This window comes from Thunnus maccoyii, chromosome 10 (genome assembly GCF_910596095.1).
Source record: "Thunnus maccoyii chromosome 10, fThuMac1.1, whole genome shotgun sequence".
In the NCBI taxonomy this organism is placed as follows: domain Eukaryota; kingdom Metazoa; phylum Chordata; class Actinopteri; order Scombriformes; family Scombridae; genus Thunnus; species Thunnus maccoyii.
The window spans coordinates 317,187-335,000 of record NC_056542.1 but is presented as its reverse complement, the minus strand read 5'-3'; the positions used below and the strand labels follow the sequence as shown (position 1 = coordinate 335,000).

Here is a 17,814-nt window from a genome sequence, read left to right as displayed (position 1 = left end):
TTATCTGATTGTTATCTGGTTGTTATCTGGTTGTTTGGTTGTTATCTGATTGTTATCTGGTTGTTATCTGGTTGTTTGGTTGTTATCTGATTGTTATCTGGTTGTTATCTGGTTGTTTGGTTGTTATCTGATTGTTATTTGGTTGTTATCTGGTTGTTGTGTGGTTGTTATCTGGTTGTTATCTGGTTGTGTGGTTGTTATCTGGTTGTTGGTTGTTATCTGATTGTTATCTGGTTGTTATCTGGTTGTTTGGTTGTTATCTGATTGTTATCTGGTTGTTATCTGGTTGTTTGGTTGTTATCTGATTGTTATCTGGTTGTTATCTGGTTGTTGTGTGGTTGTTATGTGGTTGTTGGTTGTTATCTGATTGTTATCTGGTTGTTATCTGGTTGTTGTGTGGTTGTTGTGTGGTTGTTGGTTGTTATCTGGTTGTTTGGTTGTTATCTGATTGTTATCTGGTTGTTATCTGGTTGTTTGGTTGTTATCTGATTGTTATCTGGTTGTTATCTGGTTGTTTGGTTGTTATCTGATTGTTATCTGGTTGTTATCTGGTTGTTGTGTGGTTGTTATCTGGTTGTTGGTTGTTATCTGATTGTTATCTGGTTGTTCTGGTTGTTATCTGGTTGTTGTGTGGTTGTTGTGTGGTTGTTGGTTGTTATCTGGTTGTTATCTGGTTGTTGTGTGGTTGTTGTGTGGTTGTTTGGTCATTATCTGGTTGTTATCTGGTTGTTGTGTGGTTGTTATCTGGTTGTTGGTTGTTATCTGGTTGTTTGGTTGTTATGTGGTTGTTATCTGGTTGTTATCTGGTTGTTGTGTGGTTGTTATCTGGTTGTTTGGTTGTTATCTGGTTGTTTGGTTGTTATCTGGTTGTTATCTGGTTGTTGGTTGTTATATAGTTGTTATATGGTTGTTATGTGGTTGTTTGGTCATTATCTGGTTGCTGTGTGGTTGTTGGTTGTTATCTGGTTGTTATCTGGTTATTATGTGGTTGTTTGGTCATTATCTGGTTGTTGTGTGGTTGTTGGTTGTTTTCTGGTTGTTATCTGGCTGTTATCTGGTTGTTATCTGGTTGTTATGTGGTTGTTTGGTCATTATCTGGTTGTTGGTTGTTTTCTGGTTGTTATCTGGCTGTTATCTGGTTGTTTGGTTGTTCTCTGGTTGTTGTGTGGTTGTTGGTTGTTATATGGTTGTTATCTGGTTGTTGGTTGTTATATGGTTGTTATATGGTTGTTATCTGGTTGTTGGTTGTTATATGGTTGTTATCCGGTTGTTGGTTGTTATATGGTTGTTATCTGGTTGTTATCTGGTTGTTGGTTGTTATCTGGTTGTGTGGTTGTTATCTGGTTGTTGGTTGTTATCTGGTTGTTATCTGGTTGTTATCTGGTTGTTGTGTGGTTGTTGGTTGTTATCTGGCTGTTATCTGGTTGTTATCTGGTTGTTGGTTGTTATCTGGTTGTTATCTGGTTGTTGTGTGGTTGTTGTGTGGTTGTTGGTTGTTATCTGGTTGTTATCTGGTTGTTGGTTGTTATCTGGTTGTTATCTGGTTGATGTGTGGTTGTTGGTTGTTATCTGGTTGTTATCTGGTTGTTGTGTGGTTGTTGTGTGGTTGTTGGTTGTTATCTGGTTGTTATCTGGTTGTTGGTTGTTATCTGGTTGTTATCTGGTTGATGTGTGGTTGTTGGTTGTTATCTGGTTGTTATCTGGTTGTTGGTTGTTATCTGGTTGTTATCTGGTTGTTGTGTGGTTGTTATCTGGTTGTTTGGTTGTTGTGTGGTTGTTGGTTGTTATCTGGTTGTTTGGTTGTTATGTGGTTGTTATGTGGTTGTTATGTGGTTGTTATCTGGTTGTGTGGTTGTTATCTGGTTGTTATCTGGTTGTGTGGTTGTTATCTGGTTGTTGGTTGTTATCTGGTTGTTATCTGGTTGTGTGGTTGTTATCTGGTTGTTATCTGGTTGTTGGTTGTTATCTGGTTGTTGGTTGTTATCTGGTTGTTATCTGGTTGTTATCTGGTTGTGTGGTTGTTATCTGGTTGTTATCTGGTTGTTGGTTGTTATCTGGTTGTTGGTTGTTATCTGGTTGTTATCTGGTTGTTATCTGGTTGTTGGTTGTTATCTGGTTGTTATCTGGTTGTTGGTTGTTATCTGGTTGTTATCTGGTTGATGTGTGGTTGTTGGTTGTTATCTGGTTGTTATCTGGTTGTTGTGTGGTTGTTGTGTGGTTGTTGGTTGTTATCTGGTTGTTATCTGGTTGTTGGTTGTTATCTGGTTGTTATCTGGTTGATGTGTGGTTGTTGGTTGTTATCTGGTTGTTGGTTGTTATCTGGTTGTTATCTGGTTGTTGGTTGTTATCTGGTTGTTATCTGGTTGTTGTGTGGTTGTTATCTGGTTGTTTGGTTGTTATCTGGTTGTTGGTTGTTATCTGGTTGTTTGGTTGTTATGTGGTTGTTATGTGGTTGTTATCTGGTTGTGTGGTTGTTATCTGGTTGTTATCTGGTTGTTATCTGGTTGTTGGTTGTTATCTGGTTGTTATCTGGTTGTTATCTGGTTGTTGGTTGTTATCTGGTTGTTATCTGGTTGTTGGTTGTTATCTGGTTGTTATCTGGTTGTTGTGTGGTTATTGGTTGTTATCTGGTTGTTATCTGGTTGTTGGTTGTTATCTGGTTGTTATCTGGTTGTTGTGTGGTTGTTATGTGGTTGTCGGTTGTTATCTGGTTGTTATCTGGTTGTTGGTTGTTATCTGGTTGTTATCTGGTTGATGTGTGGTTGTTGGTTGTTATCTGGTTGTTGGTTGTTATCTGGTTGTTATCTGGTTGTTTGGTTGTTATCTGGTTGTTATCTGGTTGTTATCTGGTTGTGTGGTTGTTATCTGGTTGTTATCTGGTTGTTGGTTGTTATCTGGTTGTTGTGTGGTTATTGGTTGTTATCTGGTTGTTGGTTGTTATCTGGTTGTTTGGTTGTTATCTGGTTGTTATCTGGTTGTTATCTGGTTGTGTGGTTGCTATCTGGTTGTGTGGTTGTTATCTGGTTGTGTGGTTGTTATCTGGTTGTTATCTGGTTGTTATCTGGCTGTTATGTGGTTGTTATCTGGTTGTTGGTTGTTATCTGGTTGTTGTGTGGTTATTGGTTGTTATCTGGTTGTAGTGTGGTTGTTGTGTGGTTGTTGGTTGTTATCTGGTTGTTATCTGGTTGTTGATTGTTATCTGGTTGTTATCTGGTTGTTGGTTGTTATCTGGTTGTTGGTTGTTATCTGGTTGTTATCTGGTTGTTGGTTGTTATCTGGTTGTTGGTTGTTATCTGGTTGTTATCTGGTTGTTATCTGGTTGTTGTGTGGTTGTTATCTGGTTGTTGGTTGTTATCTGGTTGTTGGTTGTTATCTGGTTGTTATCTGGTTGTTGTGTGGTTGTTATCTGGTTGTTTGGTTGTTATCTGGTTGTTATCTGGTTGTTATCTGGTTGTTGTGTGGTTGTTATCTGGTTGTTTGGTTGTTATATAGTTGTTATATGGTTGTTATCTGGTTGTTTGGTCATTATCTGGTTGCTGTGTGGTTGTTGGTTGTTATCTGGTTGTTATCTGGTTGTTGGTTGTTATATAGTTGTTATATGGTTGTTATGTGGTTGTTTGGTCATTATCTGGTTGCTGTGTGGTTGTTGGTTGTTATCTGGTTGTTATCTGGTTGTTGGTTGTTATATAGTTGTTATATGGTTGTTATGTGGTTGTTTGGTCATTATCTGGTTGCTGTGTGGTTGTTGGTTGTTATCTGGTTGTTATCTGGTTATTATGTGGTTGTTTGGTCATTATCTGGTTGTTGTGTGGTTGTTGGTTGTTTTCTGGTTGTTATCTGGCTGTTATCTGGTTGTTATCTGGTTGTTATGTGGTTGTTTGGTCATTATCTGGTTGTTGGTTGTTTTCTGGTTGTTATCTGGCTGTTATCTGGTTGTTTGGTCATTATCTGGTTGTTGTGTGGTTGTTGGTTGTTTTCTGGTTGTTATCTGGCTGTTATCTGGTTGTTATCTGGTTGTTATGTGGTTGTTTGGTCATTATCTGGTTGTTGGTTGTTTTCTGGTTGTTATCTGGTTGTTGGTTGTTATATGGTTGTTATCTGGTTGTTGGTTGTTATATGGTTGTTATCTGGTTGTTGGTTGTTATCTGGTTGTTGTGTGGTTGTTGGTTGTTATATGGTTGTTATCTGGTTGTTGGTTGTTATATGGTTGTTATCTGGTTGTTGTGTGGTTGTTGGTTGTTATATGGTTGTTATCTGGTTGTTGGTTGTTATATGGTTGTTATCTGGTTGTTATCTGGTTGTTGGTTGTTATCTGGTTGTTATCTGGTTGTTTGGTTGTTATCTGGTTGTTATCTGGTTGTTGTGTGGTTGTTGGTTGTTATCTGGTTGTTGTGTGGTTGTTGGTTGTTATCTGGTTGTTATCTGGTTGTTGGTTGTTATCTGGTTGTTATCTGGTTGTTATCTGGTTGTTGGTTGTTATCTGGTTGTTGTGTGGTTGTTGGTTGTTATCTGGTTGTTGTGTGGTTGTTGGTTGTTATCTGGCTGTTATGTGGTTGTTATCTGGTTGTTGGTTGTTATCTGGTTGTTGGTTGTTATCTGGTTGTTATCTGGTTGTGTGGTTGTTATCTGGTTGTGTGGTTGTTATCTGGTTGTTGGTTGTTATCTGGTTGTTATCTGGTTGTTGTGTGGTTGTTGGTTGTTATCTGGTTGTTGGTTGTTATCTGGTTGTTGGTTGTTATCTGGTTGTTATCTGGTTGTTATCTGGTTGTGTGGTTGTTATCTGGTTGTTGGTTGTTATCTGGTTGTTATCTGGTTGTTGTGTGGTTGTTGGTTGTTATCTGGTTGTTATCTGGTTGTTGTGTGGTTGTTGTGTGGTTGTTGGTTGTTATCTGGTTGTTGTGTGGTTGTTGTGTGGTTGTTGGTTGTTATCTGGTTGTTATCTGGTTGTTGGTTGTTATCTGGTTGTTATCTGGTTGATGTGTGGTTGTTGGTTGTTATCTGGTTGTTATCTGGTTGTTGGTTGTTATCTGGTTGTTATCTGGTTGTTATCTGGTTGTTATCTGGTTGTTGTGTGGTTGTTGGTTGTTATCTGGTTGTTATCTGGTTGTTATATGGTTGTTGTGTGGTTGTTGGTTGTTATCTGGTTGTTATCTGGTTGTTATCTGGTTGTTGGTTGTTATCTGGTTGTTATCTGGTTGTTGTGTGGTTGTGTGGTTGTTATCTGGTTGTTGGTTGTTATCTGGTTGTTATCTGGTTGTTATCTGGTTGTTGTGTGGTTGTTGGTTGTTATCTGGTTGTTATCTGGTTGTTGTGTGGTTGTTGGTTGTTATCTGGTTGTTGGTTGTTATCTGGTTGTTATCTGGTTGTTGTGTGGTTGTTGGTTGTTATCTGGTTGTTGTGTGGTTGTTGGTTGTTATCTGGTTGTTGGTTGTTATCTGGTTGTTGGTTGTTATCTGGTTGTTATCTGGTTGTGTGGTTGTTATCTGGTTGTTGGTTGTTATCTGGTTGTTATCTGGTTGTGTGGTTGTTATCTGGTTGTTGGTTGTTATCTGGTTGTTATCTGGTTGTGTGGTTGTTATCTGGTTGTTATCTGGTTGTTATCTGGCTGTTATGTGGTTGTTATCTGGTTGTTGGTTGTTATCTGGTTGTTATCTGGTTGTTGTGTGGTTGTTGTGTGGTTGTTGGTTGTTATCTGGTTGTTATCTGGTTGTTGGTTGTTATCTGGTTGTTATCTGGTTGATGTGTGGTTGTTGGTTGTTATCTGGTTGTTGGTTGTTATCTGGTTGTTATCTGGTTGTTATCTGGTTGTTGTGTGGTTGTTGGTTGTTATCTGGTTGTTATCTGGTTGTTATATGGTTGTTGTGTGGTTGTTGGTTGTTATCTGGTTGTTATCTGGTTGTTATCTGGTTGTTGGTTGTTATCTGGTTGTTATCTGGTTGTTGTGTGGTTGTTGGTTGTTATCTGGTTGTTGGTTGTTATCTGGTTGTTATCTGGTTGTTGGTTGTTATCTGGTTGTTATCTGGTTGTTGTGTGGTTGTTGGTTGTTATCTGGTTGTTATCTGGTTGTTGTGTGGTTGTTGGTTGTTATCTGGTTGTTGGTTGTTATCTGGTTGTTATCTGGTTGTTGTGTGGTTGTTGGTTGTTATCTGGTTGTTATCTGGTTGTTGTGTGGTTGTTGGTTGTTATCTGGTTGTTATCTGGTTGTTGGTTGTTATCTGGTTGTTATCTGGTTGTTGGTTGTTATATAGTTGTTATATGGTTGTTATGTGGTTGTTTGGTCATTATCTGGTTGCTGTGTGGTTGTTGGTTGTTATCTGGTTGTTATCTGGTTGTTGGTTGTTATATAGTTGTTATATGGTTGTTATGTGGTTGTTTGGTCATTATCTGGTTGCTGTGTGGTTGTTGGTTGTTATCTGGTTGTTATCTGGTTATTATGTGGTTGTTTGGTCATTATCTGGTTGTTGTGTGGTTGTTGGTTGTTTTCTGGTTGTTATCTGGCTATTATCTGGTTGTTATCTGGTTGTTATGTGGTTGTTTGGTCATTATCTGGTTGTTGGTTGTTTTCTGGTTGTTATCTGGCTGTTATCTGGTTGTTTGGTCATTATCTGGTTGTTGTGTGGTTGTTGGTTGTTTTCTGGTTGTTATCTGGCTGTTATCTGGTTGTTATCTGGTTGTTATGTGGTTGTTTGGTCATTATCTGGTTGTTGGTTGTTTTCTGGTTGTTATCTGGCTTTTATCTGGTTGTTGGTTGTTATATGGTTGTTATCTGGTTGTTGGTTGTTATATGGTTGTTATCTGGTTGTTGGTTGTTATATGGTTGTTATCTGGTTGTTGGTTGTTATCTGGTTGTTGTGTGGTTGTTGGTTGTTATATGGTTGTTATCTGGTTGTTGGTTGTTATATGGTTGTTATCTGGTTGTTGTGTGGTTGTTGGTTGTTATATGGTTGTTATCTGGTTGTTGGTTGTTATATGGTTGTTATCTGGTTGTTGTGTGGTTGTTGGTTGTTATATGGTTGTTATCTGGTTGTTGGTTGTTATATGGTTGTTATCTGGTTGTTATCTGGTTGTTGGTTGTTATCTGGTTGTTATCTGGTTGTTTGGTTGTTATCTGGTTGTTATCTGGTTGTTGTGTGGTTGTTGGTTGTTATCTGGTTGTTGTGTGGTTGTTGGTTGTTATCTGGTTGTTATCTGGTTGTTGGTTGTTATCTGGTTGTTATCTGGTTGTTATCTGGTTGTTGGTTGTTATCTGGTTGTTGTGTGGTTGTTGGTTGTTATCTGGTTGTTGTGTGGTTGTTGGTTGTTATCTGGCTGTTATGTGGTTGTTATCTGGTTGTTGGTTGTTATCTGGTTGTTATCTGGTTGTGTGGTTGTTATCTGGTTGTGTGGTTGTTATCTGGTTGTTGGTTGTTATCTGGTTGTTATCTGGTTGTTGTGTGGTTGTTGGTTGTTATCTGGTTGTTGGTTGTTATCTGGTTGTTGGTTGTTATCTGGTTGTTATCTGGTTGTTATCTGGTTGTGTGGTTGTTATCTGGTTGTTGGTTGTTATCTGGTTGTTATCTGGTTGTTGTGTGGTTGTTGGTTGTTATCTGGTTGTTATCTGGTTGTTGTGTGGTTGTTGTGTGGTTGTTGGTTGTTATCTGGTTGTTGTGTGGTTGTTGTGTGGTTGTTGGTTGTTATCTGGTTGTTATCTGGTTGTTGGTTGTTATCTGGTTGTTATCTGGTTGATGTGTGGTTGTTGGTTGTTATCTGGTTGTTATCTGGTTGTTGGTTGTTATCTGGTTGTTATCTGGTTGTTATCTGGTTGTTATCTGGTTGTTGTGTGGTTGTTGGTTGTTATCTGGTTGTTATCTGGTTGTTATATGGTTGTTGTGTGGTTGTTGGTTGTTATCTGGTTGTTATCTGGTTGTTATCTGGTTGTTGGTTGTTATCTGGTTGTTATCTGGTTGTTGTGTGGTTGTGTGGTTGTTATCTGGTTGTTGGTTGTTATCTGGTTGTTATCTGGTTGTTATCTGGTTGTTGTGTGGTTGTTGGTTGTTATCTGGTTGTTATCTGGTTGTTGTGTGGTTGTTGGTTGTTATCTGGTTGTTGGTTGTTATCTGGTTGTTATCTGGTTGTTGTGTGGTTGTTGGTTGTTATCTGGTTGTTGTGTGGTTGTTGGTTGTTATCTGGTTGTTGGTTGTTATCTGGTTGTTGGTTGTTATCTGGTTGTTATCTGGTTGTGTGGTTGTTATCTGGTTGTTGGTTGTTATCTGGTTGTTATCTGGTTGTGTGGTTGTTATCTGGTTGTTGGTTGTTATCTGGTTGTTATCTGGTTGTGTGGTTGTTATCTGGTTGTTATCTGGTTGTTATCTGGCTGTTATGTGGTTGTTATCTGGTTGTTGGTTGTTATCTGGTTGTTATCTGGTTGTTGTGTGGTTGTTGTGTGGTTGTTGGTTGTTATCTGGTTGTTATCTGGTTGTTGGTTGTTATCTGGTTGTTATCTGGTTGATGTGTGGTTGTTGGTTGTTATCTGGTTGTTGGTTGTTATCTGGTTGTTATCTGGTTGTTATCTGGTTGTTGTGTGGTTGTTGGTTGTTATCTGGTTGTTATCTGGTTGTTATATGGTTGTTGTGTGGTTGTTGGTTGTTATCTGGTTGTTATCTGGTTGTTATCTGGTTGTTGGTTGTTATCTGGTTGTTATCTGGTTGTTGTGTGGTTGTTGGTTGTTATCTGGTTGTTGGTTGTTATCTGGTTGTTATCTGGTTGTTGGTTGTTATCTGGTTGTTATCTGGTTGTTGTGTGGTTGTTGGTTGTTATCTGGTTGTTATCTGGTTGTTGTGTGGTTGTTGGTTGTTATCTGGTTGTTGGTTGTTATCTGGTTGTTATCTGGTTGTTGTGTGGTTGTTGGTTGTTATCTGGTTGTTATCTGGTTGTTATCTGGTTGTTGTGTGGTTGTTGGTTGTTATCTGGTTGTTGGTTGTTATCTGGTTGTTATCTGGTTGTTGGTTGTTATCTGGTTGTTATCTGGTTGTTGGTTGTTATATAGTTGTTATATGGTTGTTATGTGGTTGTTTGGTCATTATCTGGTTGCTGTGTGGTTGTTGGTTGTTATCTGGTTGTTATCTGGTTGTTGGTTGTTATATAGTTGTTATATGGTTGTTATGTGGTTGTTTGGTCATTATCTGGTTGCTGTGTGGTTGTTGGTTGTTATCTGGTTGTTATCTGGTTATTATGTGGTTGTTTGGTCATTATCTGGTTGTTGTGTGGTTGTTGGTTGTTTTCTGGTTGTTATCTGGCTATTATCTGGTTGTTATCTGGTTGTTATGTGGTTGTTTGGTCATTATCTGGTTGTTGGTTGTTTTCTGGTTGTTATCTGGCTGTTATCTGGTTGTTTGGTCATTATCTGGTTGTTGTGTGGTTGTTGGTTGTTTTCTGGTTGTTATCTGGCTGTTATCTGGTTGTTATCTGGTTGTTATGTGGTTGTTTGGTCATTATCTGGTTGTTGGTTGTTTTCTGGTTGTTATCTGGCTTTTATCTGGTTGTTGGTTGTTATATGGTTGTTATCTGGTTGTTGGTTGTTATATGGTTGTTATCTGGTTGTTGGTTGTTATATGGTTGTTATCTGGTTGTTGGTTGTTATCTGGTTGTTGTGTGGTTGTTGGTTGTTATATGGTTGTTATCTGGTTGTTGGTTGTTATATGGTTGTTATCTGGTTGTTGTGTGGTTGTTGGTTGTTATATGGTTGTTATCTGGTTGTTGGTTGTTATATGGTTGTTATCTGGTTGTTATCTGGTTGTTGGTTGTTATCTGGTTGTTATCTGGTTGTTTGGTTGTTATCTGGTTGTTATCTGGTTGTTGGTTGTTATCTGGTTGTTGTGTGGTTGTTGGTTGTTATCTGGTTGTTGTGTGGTTGGTGGTTGTTATCTGGTTGTTATCTGGTTGTTGGTTGTTATTTGGTTGTTATCTGGTTGTTATCTGGTTGTTGGTTGTTATCTGGTTGTTGTGTGGTTGTTGGTTGTTATCTGGTTGTTGGTTGTTATCTGGTTGTTGGTTGTTATCTGGTTGTTATCTGGTTGTTGGTTGTTATCTGGTTGTTATCTGGTTGTTGGTTGTTATCTGGTTGTTATCTGGTTGTGTGGTTGTTATCTGGTTGTTGGTTGTTATCTGGTTGTGTGGTTGTTATCTGGTTGTTGGTTGTTATCTGGTTGTTATCTGGTTGTTGTGTGGTTGTTGGTTGTTATCTGGTTGTTATCTGGTTGTTGTGTGGTTGTTGTGTGGTTGTTGGTTGTTATCTGGTTGTTATCTGGTTGTTGGTTGTTATCTGGTTGTTATCTGGTTGATGTGTGGTTGTTGGTTGTTATCTGGTTGTTATCTGGTTGTTGGTTGTTATCTGGTTGTTATCTGGTTGTTATCTGGTTGTTGTGTGGTTGTTGGTTGTTATCTGGTTTTTATCTGGTTGTTATATGGTTGTTGTGTGGTTGTTGGTTGTTATCTGGTTGTTATCTGGTTGTTATCTGGTTGTTGGTTGTTATCTGGTTGTTATCTGGTTGTTGTGTGGTTGTTGGTTGTTATCTGGTTGTTGGTTGTTATCTGGTTGTTATCTGGTTGTTATCTGGTTGTTGTGTGGTTGTTGGTTGTTATCTGGTTGTTATCTGGTTGTTGTGTGGTTGTTGGTTGTTATCTGGTTGTTATCTGGTTGTTGGTTGTTATCTGGTTGTTATCTGGTTGTTATCTGGTTGTTGTGTGGTTGTTGGTTGTTATCTGGTTGTTGTGTGGTTGTTGGTTGTTATCTGGTTGTTGGTTGTTATCTGGTTGTTGGTTGTTATCTGGTTGTTATCTGGTTGTGTGGTTGTTATCTGGTTGTTGGTTGTTATCTGGTTGTTATCTGGTTGTGTGGTTGTTATCTGGTTGTTGGTTGTTATCTGGTTGTTATCTGGTTGTTATCTGGTTGTTATCTGGTTGTTGTGTGGTTGTTGGTTGTTATCTGGTTGTTATCTGGTTGTTATATGGTTGTTGTGTGGTTGTTGGTTGTTATCTGGTTGTTATCTGGTTGTTATCTGGTTGTTTGGTCATTATCTGGTTGCTGTGTGGTTGTTGGTTGTTATCTGGTTGTTATCTGGTTGTTGGTTGTTATATAGTTGTTATATGGTTGTTATGTGGTTGTTTGGTCATTATCTGGTTGCTGTGTGGTTGTTGGTTGTTATCTGGTTGTTATCTGGTTATTATGTGGTTGTTTGGTCATTATCTGGTTGTTGTGTGGTTGTTGGTTGTTTTCTGGTTGTTATCTGGCTGTTATCTGATTGTTATCTGGTTGTTATGTGGTTGTTTGGTCATTATCTGGTTGTTGGTTGTTTTCTGGTTGTTATCTGGCTGTTATCTGGTTGTTTGGTCATTATCTGGTTGTTGTGTGGTTGTTGGTTGTTTTCTGGTTGTTATCTGGCTGTTATCTGGTTGTTATCTGGTTGTTATGTGGTTGTTTGGTCATTATCTGGTTGTTGGTTGTTTTCTGGTTGTTATCTGGCTTTTATCTGGTTGTTGGTTGTTATATGGTTGTTATCTGGTTGTTGGTTGTTATATGGTTGTTATCTGGTTGTTGGTTGTTATATGGTTGTTATCTGGTTGTTGGTTGTTATCTGGTTGTTGTGTGGTTGTTGGTTGTTATATGGTTGTTATCTGGTTGTTGGTTGTTATATGGTTGTTATCTGGTTGTTGTGTGGTTGTTGGTTGTTATATGGTTGTTATCTGGTTGTTGGTTGTTATATGGTTGTTATCTGGTTGTTATCTGGTTGTTGGTTGTTATCTGGTTGTTTGGTTGTTATCTGGTTGTTATCTGGTTGTTGGTTATTATCTGGTTGTTGTGTGGTTGTTGGTTGTTATCTGGTTGTTGTGTGGTTGGTGGTTGTTATCTGGTTGTTATCTGGTTGTTGGTTGTTATTTGGTTGTTATCTGGTTGTTATCTGGTTGTTGGTTGTTATCTGGTTGTTGTGTGGTTGTTGGTTGTTATCTGGTTGTTGTCTGGTTGTGTGGTTGTTATCTGGTTGTTGGTTGTTATCTGGTTGTGTGGTTGTTATCTGGTTGTTGGTTGTTATCTGGTTGTTATCTGGTTGTTGTGTGGTTGTTGGTTGTTATCTGGTTGTTGTGTGGTTGTTGGTTGTTATCTGGTTGTTGTGTGGTTGGTGGTTGTTATCTGGTTGTTATCTGGTTGTTGGTTGTTATTTGGTTGTTATCTGGTTGTTATCTGGTTGTTGGTTGTTATCTGGTTGTTGTGTGGTTGTTGGTTGTTATCTGGTTGTTGTCTGGTTGTGTGGTTGTTATCTGGTTGTTGGTTGTTATCTGGTTGTGTGGTTGTTATCTGGTTGTTGGTTGTTATCTGGTTGTTATCTGGTTGTTGTGTGGTTGTTGGTTGTTATCTGGTTGTTATCTGGTTGTTGTGTGGTTGTTGTGTGGTTGTTGGTTGTTATCTGGTTGTTATCTGGTTGTTGGTTGTTATCTGGTTGTTATCTGGTTGTTATCTGGTTGATGTGTGGTTGTTGGTTGTTATCTGGTTGTTATCTGGTTGTTGGTTGTTATCTGGTTGTTATCTGGTTGTTATCTGGTTGTTGTGTGGTTGTTGTGTGGTTGTTGGTTGTTATCTGGTTGTTGTGTGGTTGTTGTGTGGTTGTTGGTTGTTAATTGGTTGTTATCTGGTTGTTGGTTGTTATCTGGTTGTTATCTGGTTGTTATCTGGTTGTTGTGTGGTTGTTGGTTGTTATCTGGTTGTTATCTGGTTGTTATATGGTTGTTATCTGGTTGATGTGTGGTTGTTGGTTGTTATCTGGTTGTTGGTTGTTATCTGGTTGTTATCTGGTTGTTATCTGGTTGTTGTGTGGTTGTTGGTTGTTATCTGGTTGTTATCTGGTTGTTATCTGGTTGATGTGTGGTTGTTGGTTGTTATCTGGTTGTTATCTGGTTGTTGGTTGTTATCTGGTTGTTATCTGGTTGTTATCTGGTTGTTGTGTGGTTGTTGGTTGTTATCTGGTTGTTATCTGGTTGTTATATGGTTGTTGTGTGGTTGTTGGTTGTTATCTGGTTGTTATCTGGTTGTTATCTGGTTGTTGGTTGTTATCTGGTTGTTATCTGGTTGTTGTGTGGTTGTTGGTTGTTATCTGGTTGTTGGTTGTTATCTGGTTGTTATCTGGTTGTTATCTGGTTGTTGTGTGGTTGTTGGTTGTTATCTGGTTGTTATCTGGTTGTTGTGTGGTTGTTGGTTGTTATCTGGTTGTTATCTGGTTGTTGGTTGTTATCTGGTTGTTATCTGGTTGTTATCTGGTTGTTGTGTGGTTGTTGGTTGTTATCTGGTTGTTGTGTGGTTGTTGGTTGTTATCTGGTTGTTGGTTGTTATCTGGTTGTTGGTTGTTATCTGGTTGTTATCTGGTTGTGTGGTTGTTATCTGGTTGTTGGTTGTTATCTGGTTGTTATCTGGTTGTGTGGTTGTTATCTGGTTGTTGGTTGTTATCTGGTTGTTATCTGGTTGTGTGGTTGTTATCTGGTTGTTATCTGGTTGTTGTGTGGTTGTTGGTTGTTATCTGGTTGTTATCTGGTTGTTATATGGTTGTTGTGTGGTTGTTGGTTGTTATCTGGTTGTTATCTGGTTGTTATCTGGTTGTTGGTTGTTATCTGGTTGTTATCTGGTTGTTGTGTGGTTGTTGGTTGTTATCTGGTTGTTGGTTGTTATCTGGTTGTTATCTGGTTGTTGGTTGTTATCTGGTTGTTATCTGGTTGTTGTGTGGTTGTTGGTTGTTATCTGGTTGTTATCTGGTTGTTGTGTGGTTGTTGGTTGTCATCTGGTTGTTGGTTGTTATCTGGTTGTTATCTGGTTGTTGTGTGGTTGTTGGTTGTTATCTGGTTGTTATCTGGTTGTTATCTGGTTGTTGTGTGGTTGTTGGTTGTTATCTGGTTGTTGGTTGTTATCTGGTTGTTGTGTGGTTGGTGGTTGTTATCTGGTTGTTATCTGGTTGTTGGTTGTTATTTGGTTGTTATCTGGTTGTTATCTGGTTGTTGGTTGTTATCTGGTTGTTGTGTGGTTGTTGGTTGTTATCTGGTTGTTATCTGGTTGTTGTTGTTATCTGGTTGTGTGGTTGTTATCTGGTTGTTGGTTGTTATCTGGTTGTTATCTGGTTGTTGTGTGGTTGTTGGTTGTTATCTGGTTGTTATCTGGTTGTTGTGTGGTTGTTGTGTGGTTGTTGGTTGTTATCTGGTTGTTGTGTGGTTGTTGTGTGGTTGTTGGTTGTTATCTGGTTGTTATCTGGTTGTTGGTTGTTATCTGGTTGTTATCTGGTTGATGTGTGGTTGTTGGTTGTTATCTGGTTGTTATCTGGTTGTTGGTTGTTATCTGGTTGTTATCTGGTTGTTATCTGGTTGTTGTGTGGTTGTTGGTTGTTATCTGGTTGTTATCTGGTTGTTATATGGTTGTTGTGTGGTTGTTGGTTGTTATCTGGTTGTTATCTGGTTGTTATCTGGTTGTTGGTTGTTATCTGGTTGTTATCTGGTTGTTGTGTGGTTGTTGGTTGTTATCTGGTTGTTGGTTGTTATCTGGTTGTTATCTGGTTGTTATCTGGTTGTTGTGTGGTTGTTGGTTGTTATCTGGTTGTTATCTGGTTATTGTGTGGTTGTTGGTTGTTATCTGGTTGTTATCTGGTTGTTGGTTGTTATCTGGTTGTTATCTGGTTGTTATCTGGTTGTTGTGTGGTTGTTGGTTGTTATCTGGTTGTTGTGTGGTTGTTGGTTGTTATCTGGTTGTTGGTTGTTATCTGGTTGTTGGTTGTTATCTGGTTGTTATCTGGTTGTGTGGTTGTTATCTGGTTGTTGGTTGTTATCTGGTTGTTATCTGGTTGTGTGGTTGTTATCTGGTTGTTGGTTGTTATCTGGTTGTTATCTGGTTGTGTGGTTGTTATCTGGTTGTTATCTGGTTGTTATCTGGCTGTTATGTGGTTGTTATCTGGTTGTTGGTTGTTATCTGGTTGTTATCTGGTTGTTGGTTGTTATCTGGTTGTTATCTGGTTGATGTGTGGTTGTTGGTTGTTATCTGGTTGTTGGTTGTTATCTGGTTGTTATCTGGTTGTGTGGTTGTTATCTGGTTGTTGGTTGTTATCTGGTTGTTATCTGGTTGTGTGGTTGTTATCTGGTTGTTGGTTGTTATCTGGTTGTTATCTGGTTGTGTGGTTGTTATCTGGTTGTTATCTGGTTGTTATCTGGCTGTTATGTGGTTGTTATCTGGTTGTTGGTTGTTATCTGGTTGTTATCTGGTTGTTGTGTGGTTGTTGTGTGGTTGTTGGTTGTTATCTGGTTGTTATCTGGTTGTTGGTTGTTATCTGGTTGTTATCTGGTTGATGTGTGGTTGTTGGTTGTTATCTGGTTGTTATCTGGTTGTTGGTTGTTATCTGGTTGTTATCTGGTTGTTATCTGGTTGTTGTGTGGTTGTTGGTTGTTATCTGGTTGTTATCTGGTTGTTGTGTGGTTGTTGGTTGTTATCTGGTTGTTATCTGGTTGTTGTGTGGTTGTTGGTTGTTATCTGGTTGTTGGTTGTTATCTGGTTGTTATCTGGTTGTTATCTGGTTGTTGTGTGGTTGTTGGTTGTTATCTGGTTGTTATCTGGTTGTTATCTGGTTGTTGTGTGGTTGTTGGTTGTTATCTGGTTGTTGGTTGTTATCTGGTTGTTATCTGGTTGTTGGTTGTTATCTGGTTGTTATCTGGTTGTTATCTGGTTGTTATCTGGTTGTTGGTTGTTATCTGGTTGTTGGTTGTTATCTGGTTGTTATTTGGTTGTTGTGTGGTTGTTGGTTGTTATCTGGTTGTTGGTTGTTATCTGGTTGTTATCTGGTTGTTGGTTGTTATCTGGTTGTTGGTTGTTATCTGGTTGTTATCTGGTTGTTATCTGGTTGTTATCTGGTTGTTGGTTGTTATCTGGTTGTTGGTTGTTATCTGGTTGTTATCTGGTTGTTATCTGGTTGTTGGTTGTTATCTGGTTGTTATCTGGTTGTTATCTGGTTGTTGGTTGTTATCTGGTTGTTATCTGGTTGTTGGTTGTTATCTGGTTGTTATCTGGTTGTTGTGTGGTTGTTGGTTGTTATCTGGTTGTTATCTGGTTGTTGTGTGGTTGTTGGTTGTTATCTGGTTGTTATCTGGTTGTTGTGTGGTTGTTGGTTGTTATCTGGTTGTTATCTGGTTGTTGTGTGGTTGTTGGTTGTTATCTGGTTGTTATCTGGTTGTTATCTGGTTGTTGTGTGGTTGTTGTGTGGTTGTTGTGTGGTTGTTGGTTGTTATCTGGTTGTTATCTGGTTGTTATCTGGTTGTTATCTGGTTGTTGTGTGGTTGTTGGTTGTTATCTGGTTGTTATCTGGTTGTTATCTGGTTGTTGTGTGGTTGTTGGTTGTTATCTGGTTGTTATCTGGTTGTTATCTGGTTGTTATCTGGTTGTTGTGTGGTTGTTGTGTGGTTGTTGTGTGGTTGTTGGTTGTTATCTGGTTGTTATCTGGTTGTTATCTGGTTGTTATCTGGTTGTTGTGTGGTTGTTGGTTGTTATCTGGTTGATTGGTTGTTACCTCGTCGATGTCGCGGCAGTGTGTCCCGTTGCCGCTGGTTCCAGGTGGACAGGGTCCACAGGTGTATCCTGGATACTGCATGCTCTCCATGCAGGCCACGCCCTTATAGCAGGGGTTGGGGGAGCAGCGGGAACGAGGTTCGTGGAAACCTGCAGACAGGTGGAGAGATGCTGGTTTCAATCAGGTCTTCAGATACACACCTGCTGCACTGACAAACACAGAGCTGCTGACTCACCACAAACCTGACACTCCAGGATGGTGTTTCTGATCAGAGACATCTCCTTCACCTGAGGACGAGGGACAACAATCAGCTGCTCACATATGGGAACACACGCTGTCTCACCTGTCTGTGTCTGTCTCATCTGTCTGTGTCTGTCTGTCTCTGTCTCACCTGTCTGTGTGTCTCACCTGTCTGTGTCTGTCTCACCTGTCTGTGTCTGTCTCTGTCTCACCTGTCTGTGTCTGTCTCACCTGTCTGTGTCTGTCTGTCTCTGTCTCACCTGTCTGTGTCTGTCTGTCTCTGTCTCACCTGTCTGTGTCTGTCTGTGTCTGTCTCACCTGTTCTCTGATGTCCTGTCGCAGCTCTCCCAGGATCTGGTTAAAGATGATGAGCTGACCAATCAGAGCCTTGGTGTGATCACCTGACAGGAAACAATGAGAGCAACATGATCCACAGTCATTGATCTGTATGCAGGTGAACTTGATCAGCTATGATTATTGATTGGTTATCAGAACAGTGAAACTCACCCAGGATAGAGTGCACCTCCCCGCTCACTGAAACATGAAAGAAAACTTATTGATATGATTTTCATTTATTGATTATATTTATTCGAAGTGATCAGCTGACCTTCTTCTCTGTAACACCTGACCTTCATCTCAGTAACACCTGACCTTCATCACTATAACACCTGACCTTCATCACTATAACACCTGACCTTCTTCTCTGTAACACCTGACCTTCATCACTATAACACCTGACCTTCATCACTGTAACACCTGACCTTCATCACTATAACACCTGACCTTCATCACTGTAACACCTGACCTTCATCACTATAACACCTGACCTTCATCACTGTAACACCTGACCTTCATCACTGTAACACCTGACCTTCTTCTCAGTAACACCTGACCTTCTTCTCAGTAACACCTGACCTTCATCACTGTAACACCTGACCTTCTTCTCAGTAACACCTGACCTTCTTCTCAGTAACACCTGACCTTCATCACTGTAACACCTGACCTTCTTCTCAGT

The 17,814-nt window shown here is 39.3% G+C and overlaps 1 protein-coding gene across 1 annotated transcript in view; it reads right to left on the bottom strand.

Moving 5' to 3' along the window:
• Positions 1–17,814, bottom strand: part of thbs3a (thrombospondin 3a) — a 62,786-nt gene that overhangs the window by 31,168 nt on the left and 13,804 nt on the right. Inside the window, exons 5-8 of the mRNA XM_042424278.1 lie at positions 17,307–17,333; positions 17,118–17,200; positions 16,795–16,846; positions 16,560–16,708 (exon numbers count right to left, since the gene is read on the bottom strand). Of these exons, the coding sequence (XP_042280212.1) occupies positions 16,560–16,708; positions 16,795–16,846; positions 17,118–17,200; positions 17,307–17,333 (311 nt within the window). The remainder of the gene's footprint in view (positions 1–16,559; positions 16,709–16,794; positions 16,847–17,117; positions 17,201–17,306; positions 17,334–17,814) is intronic.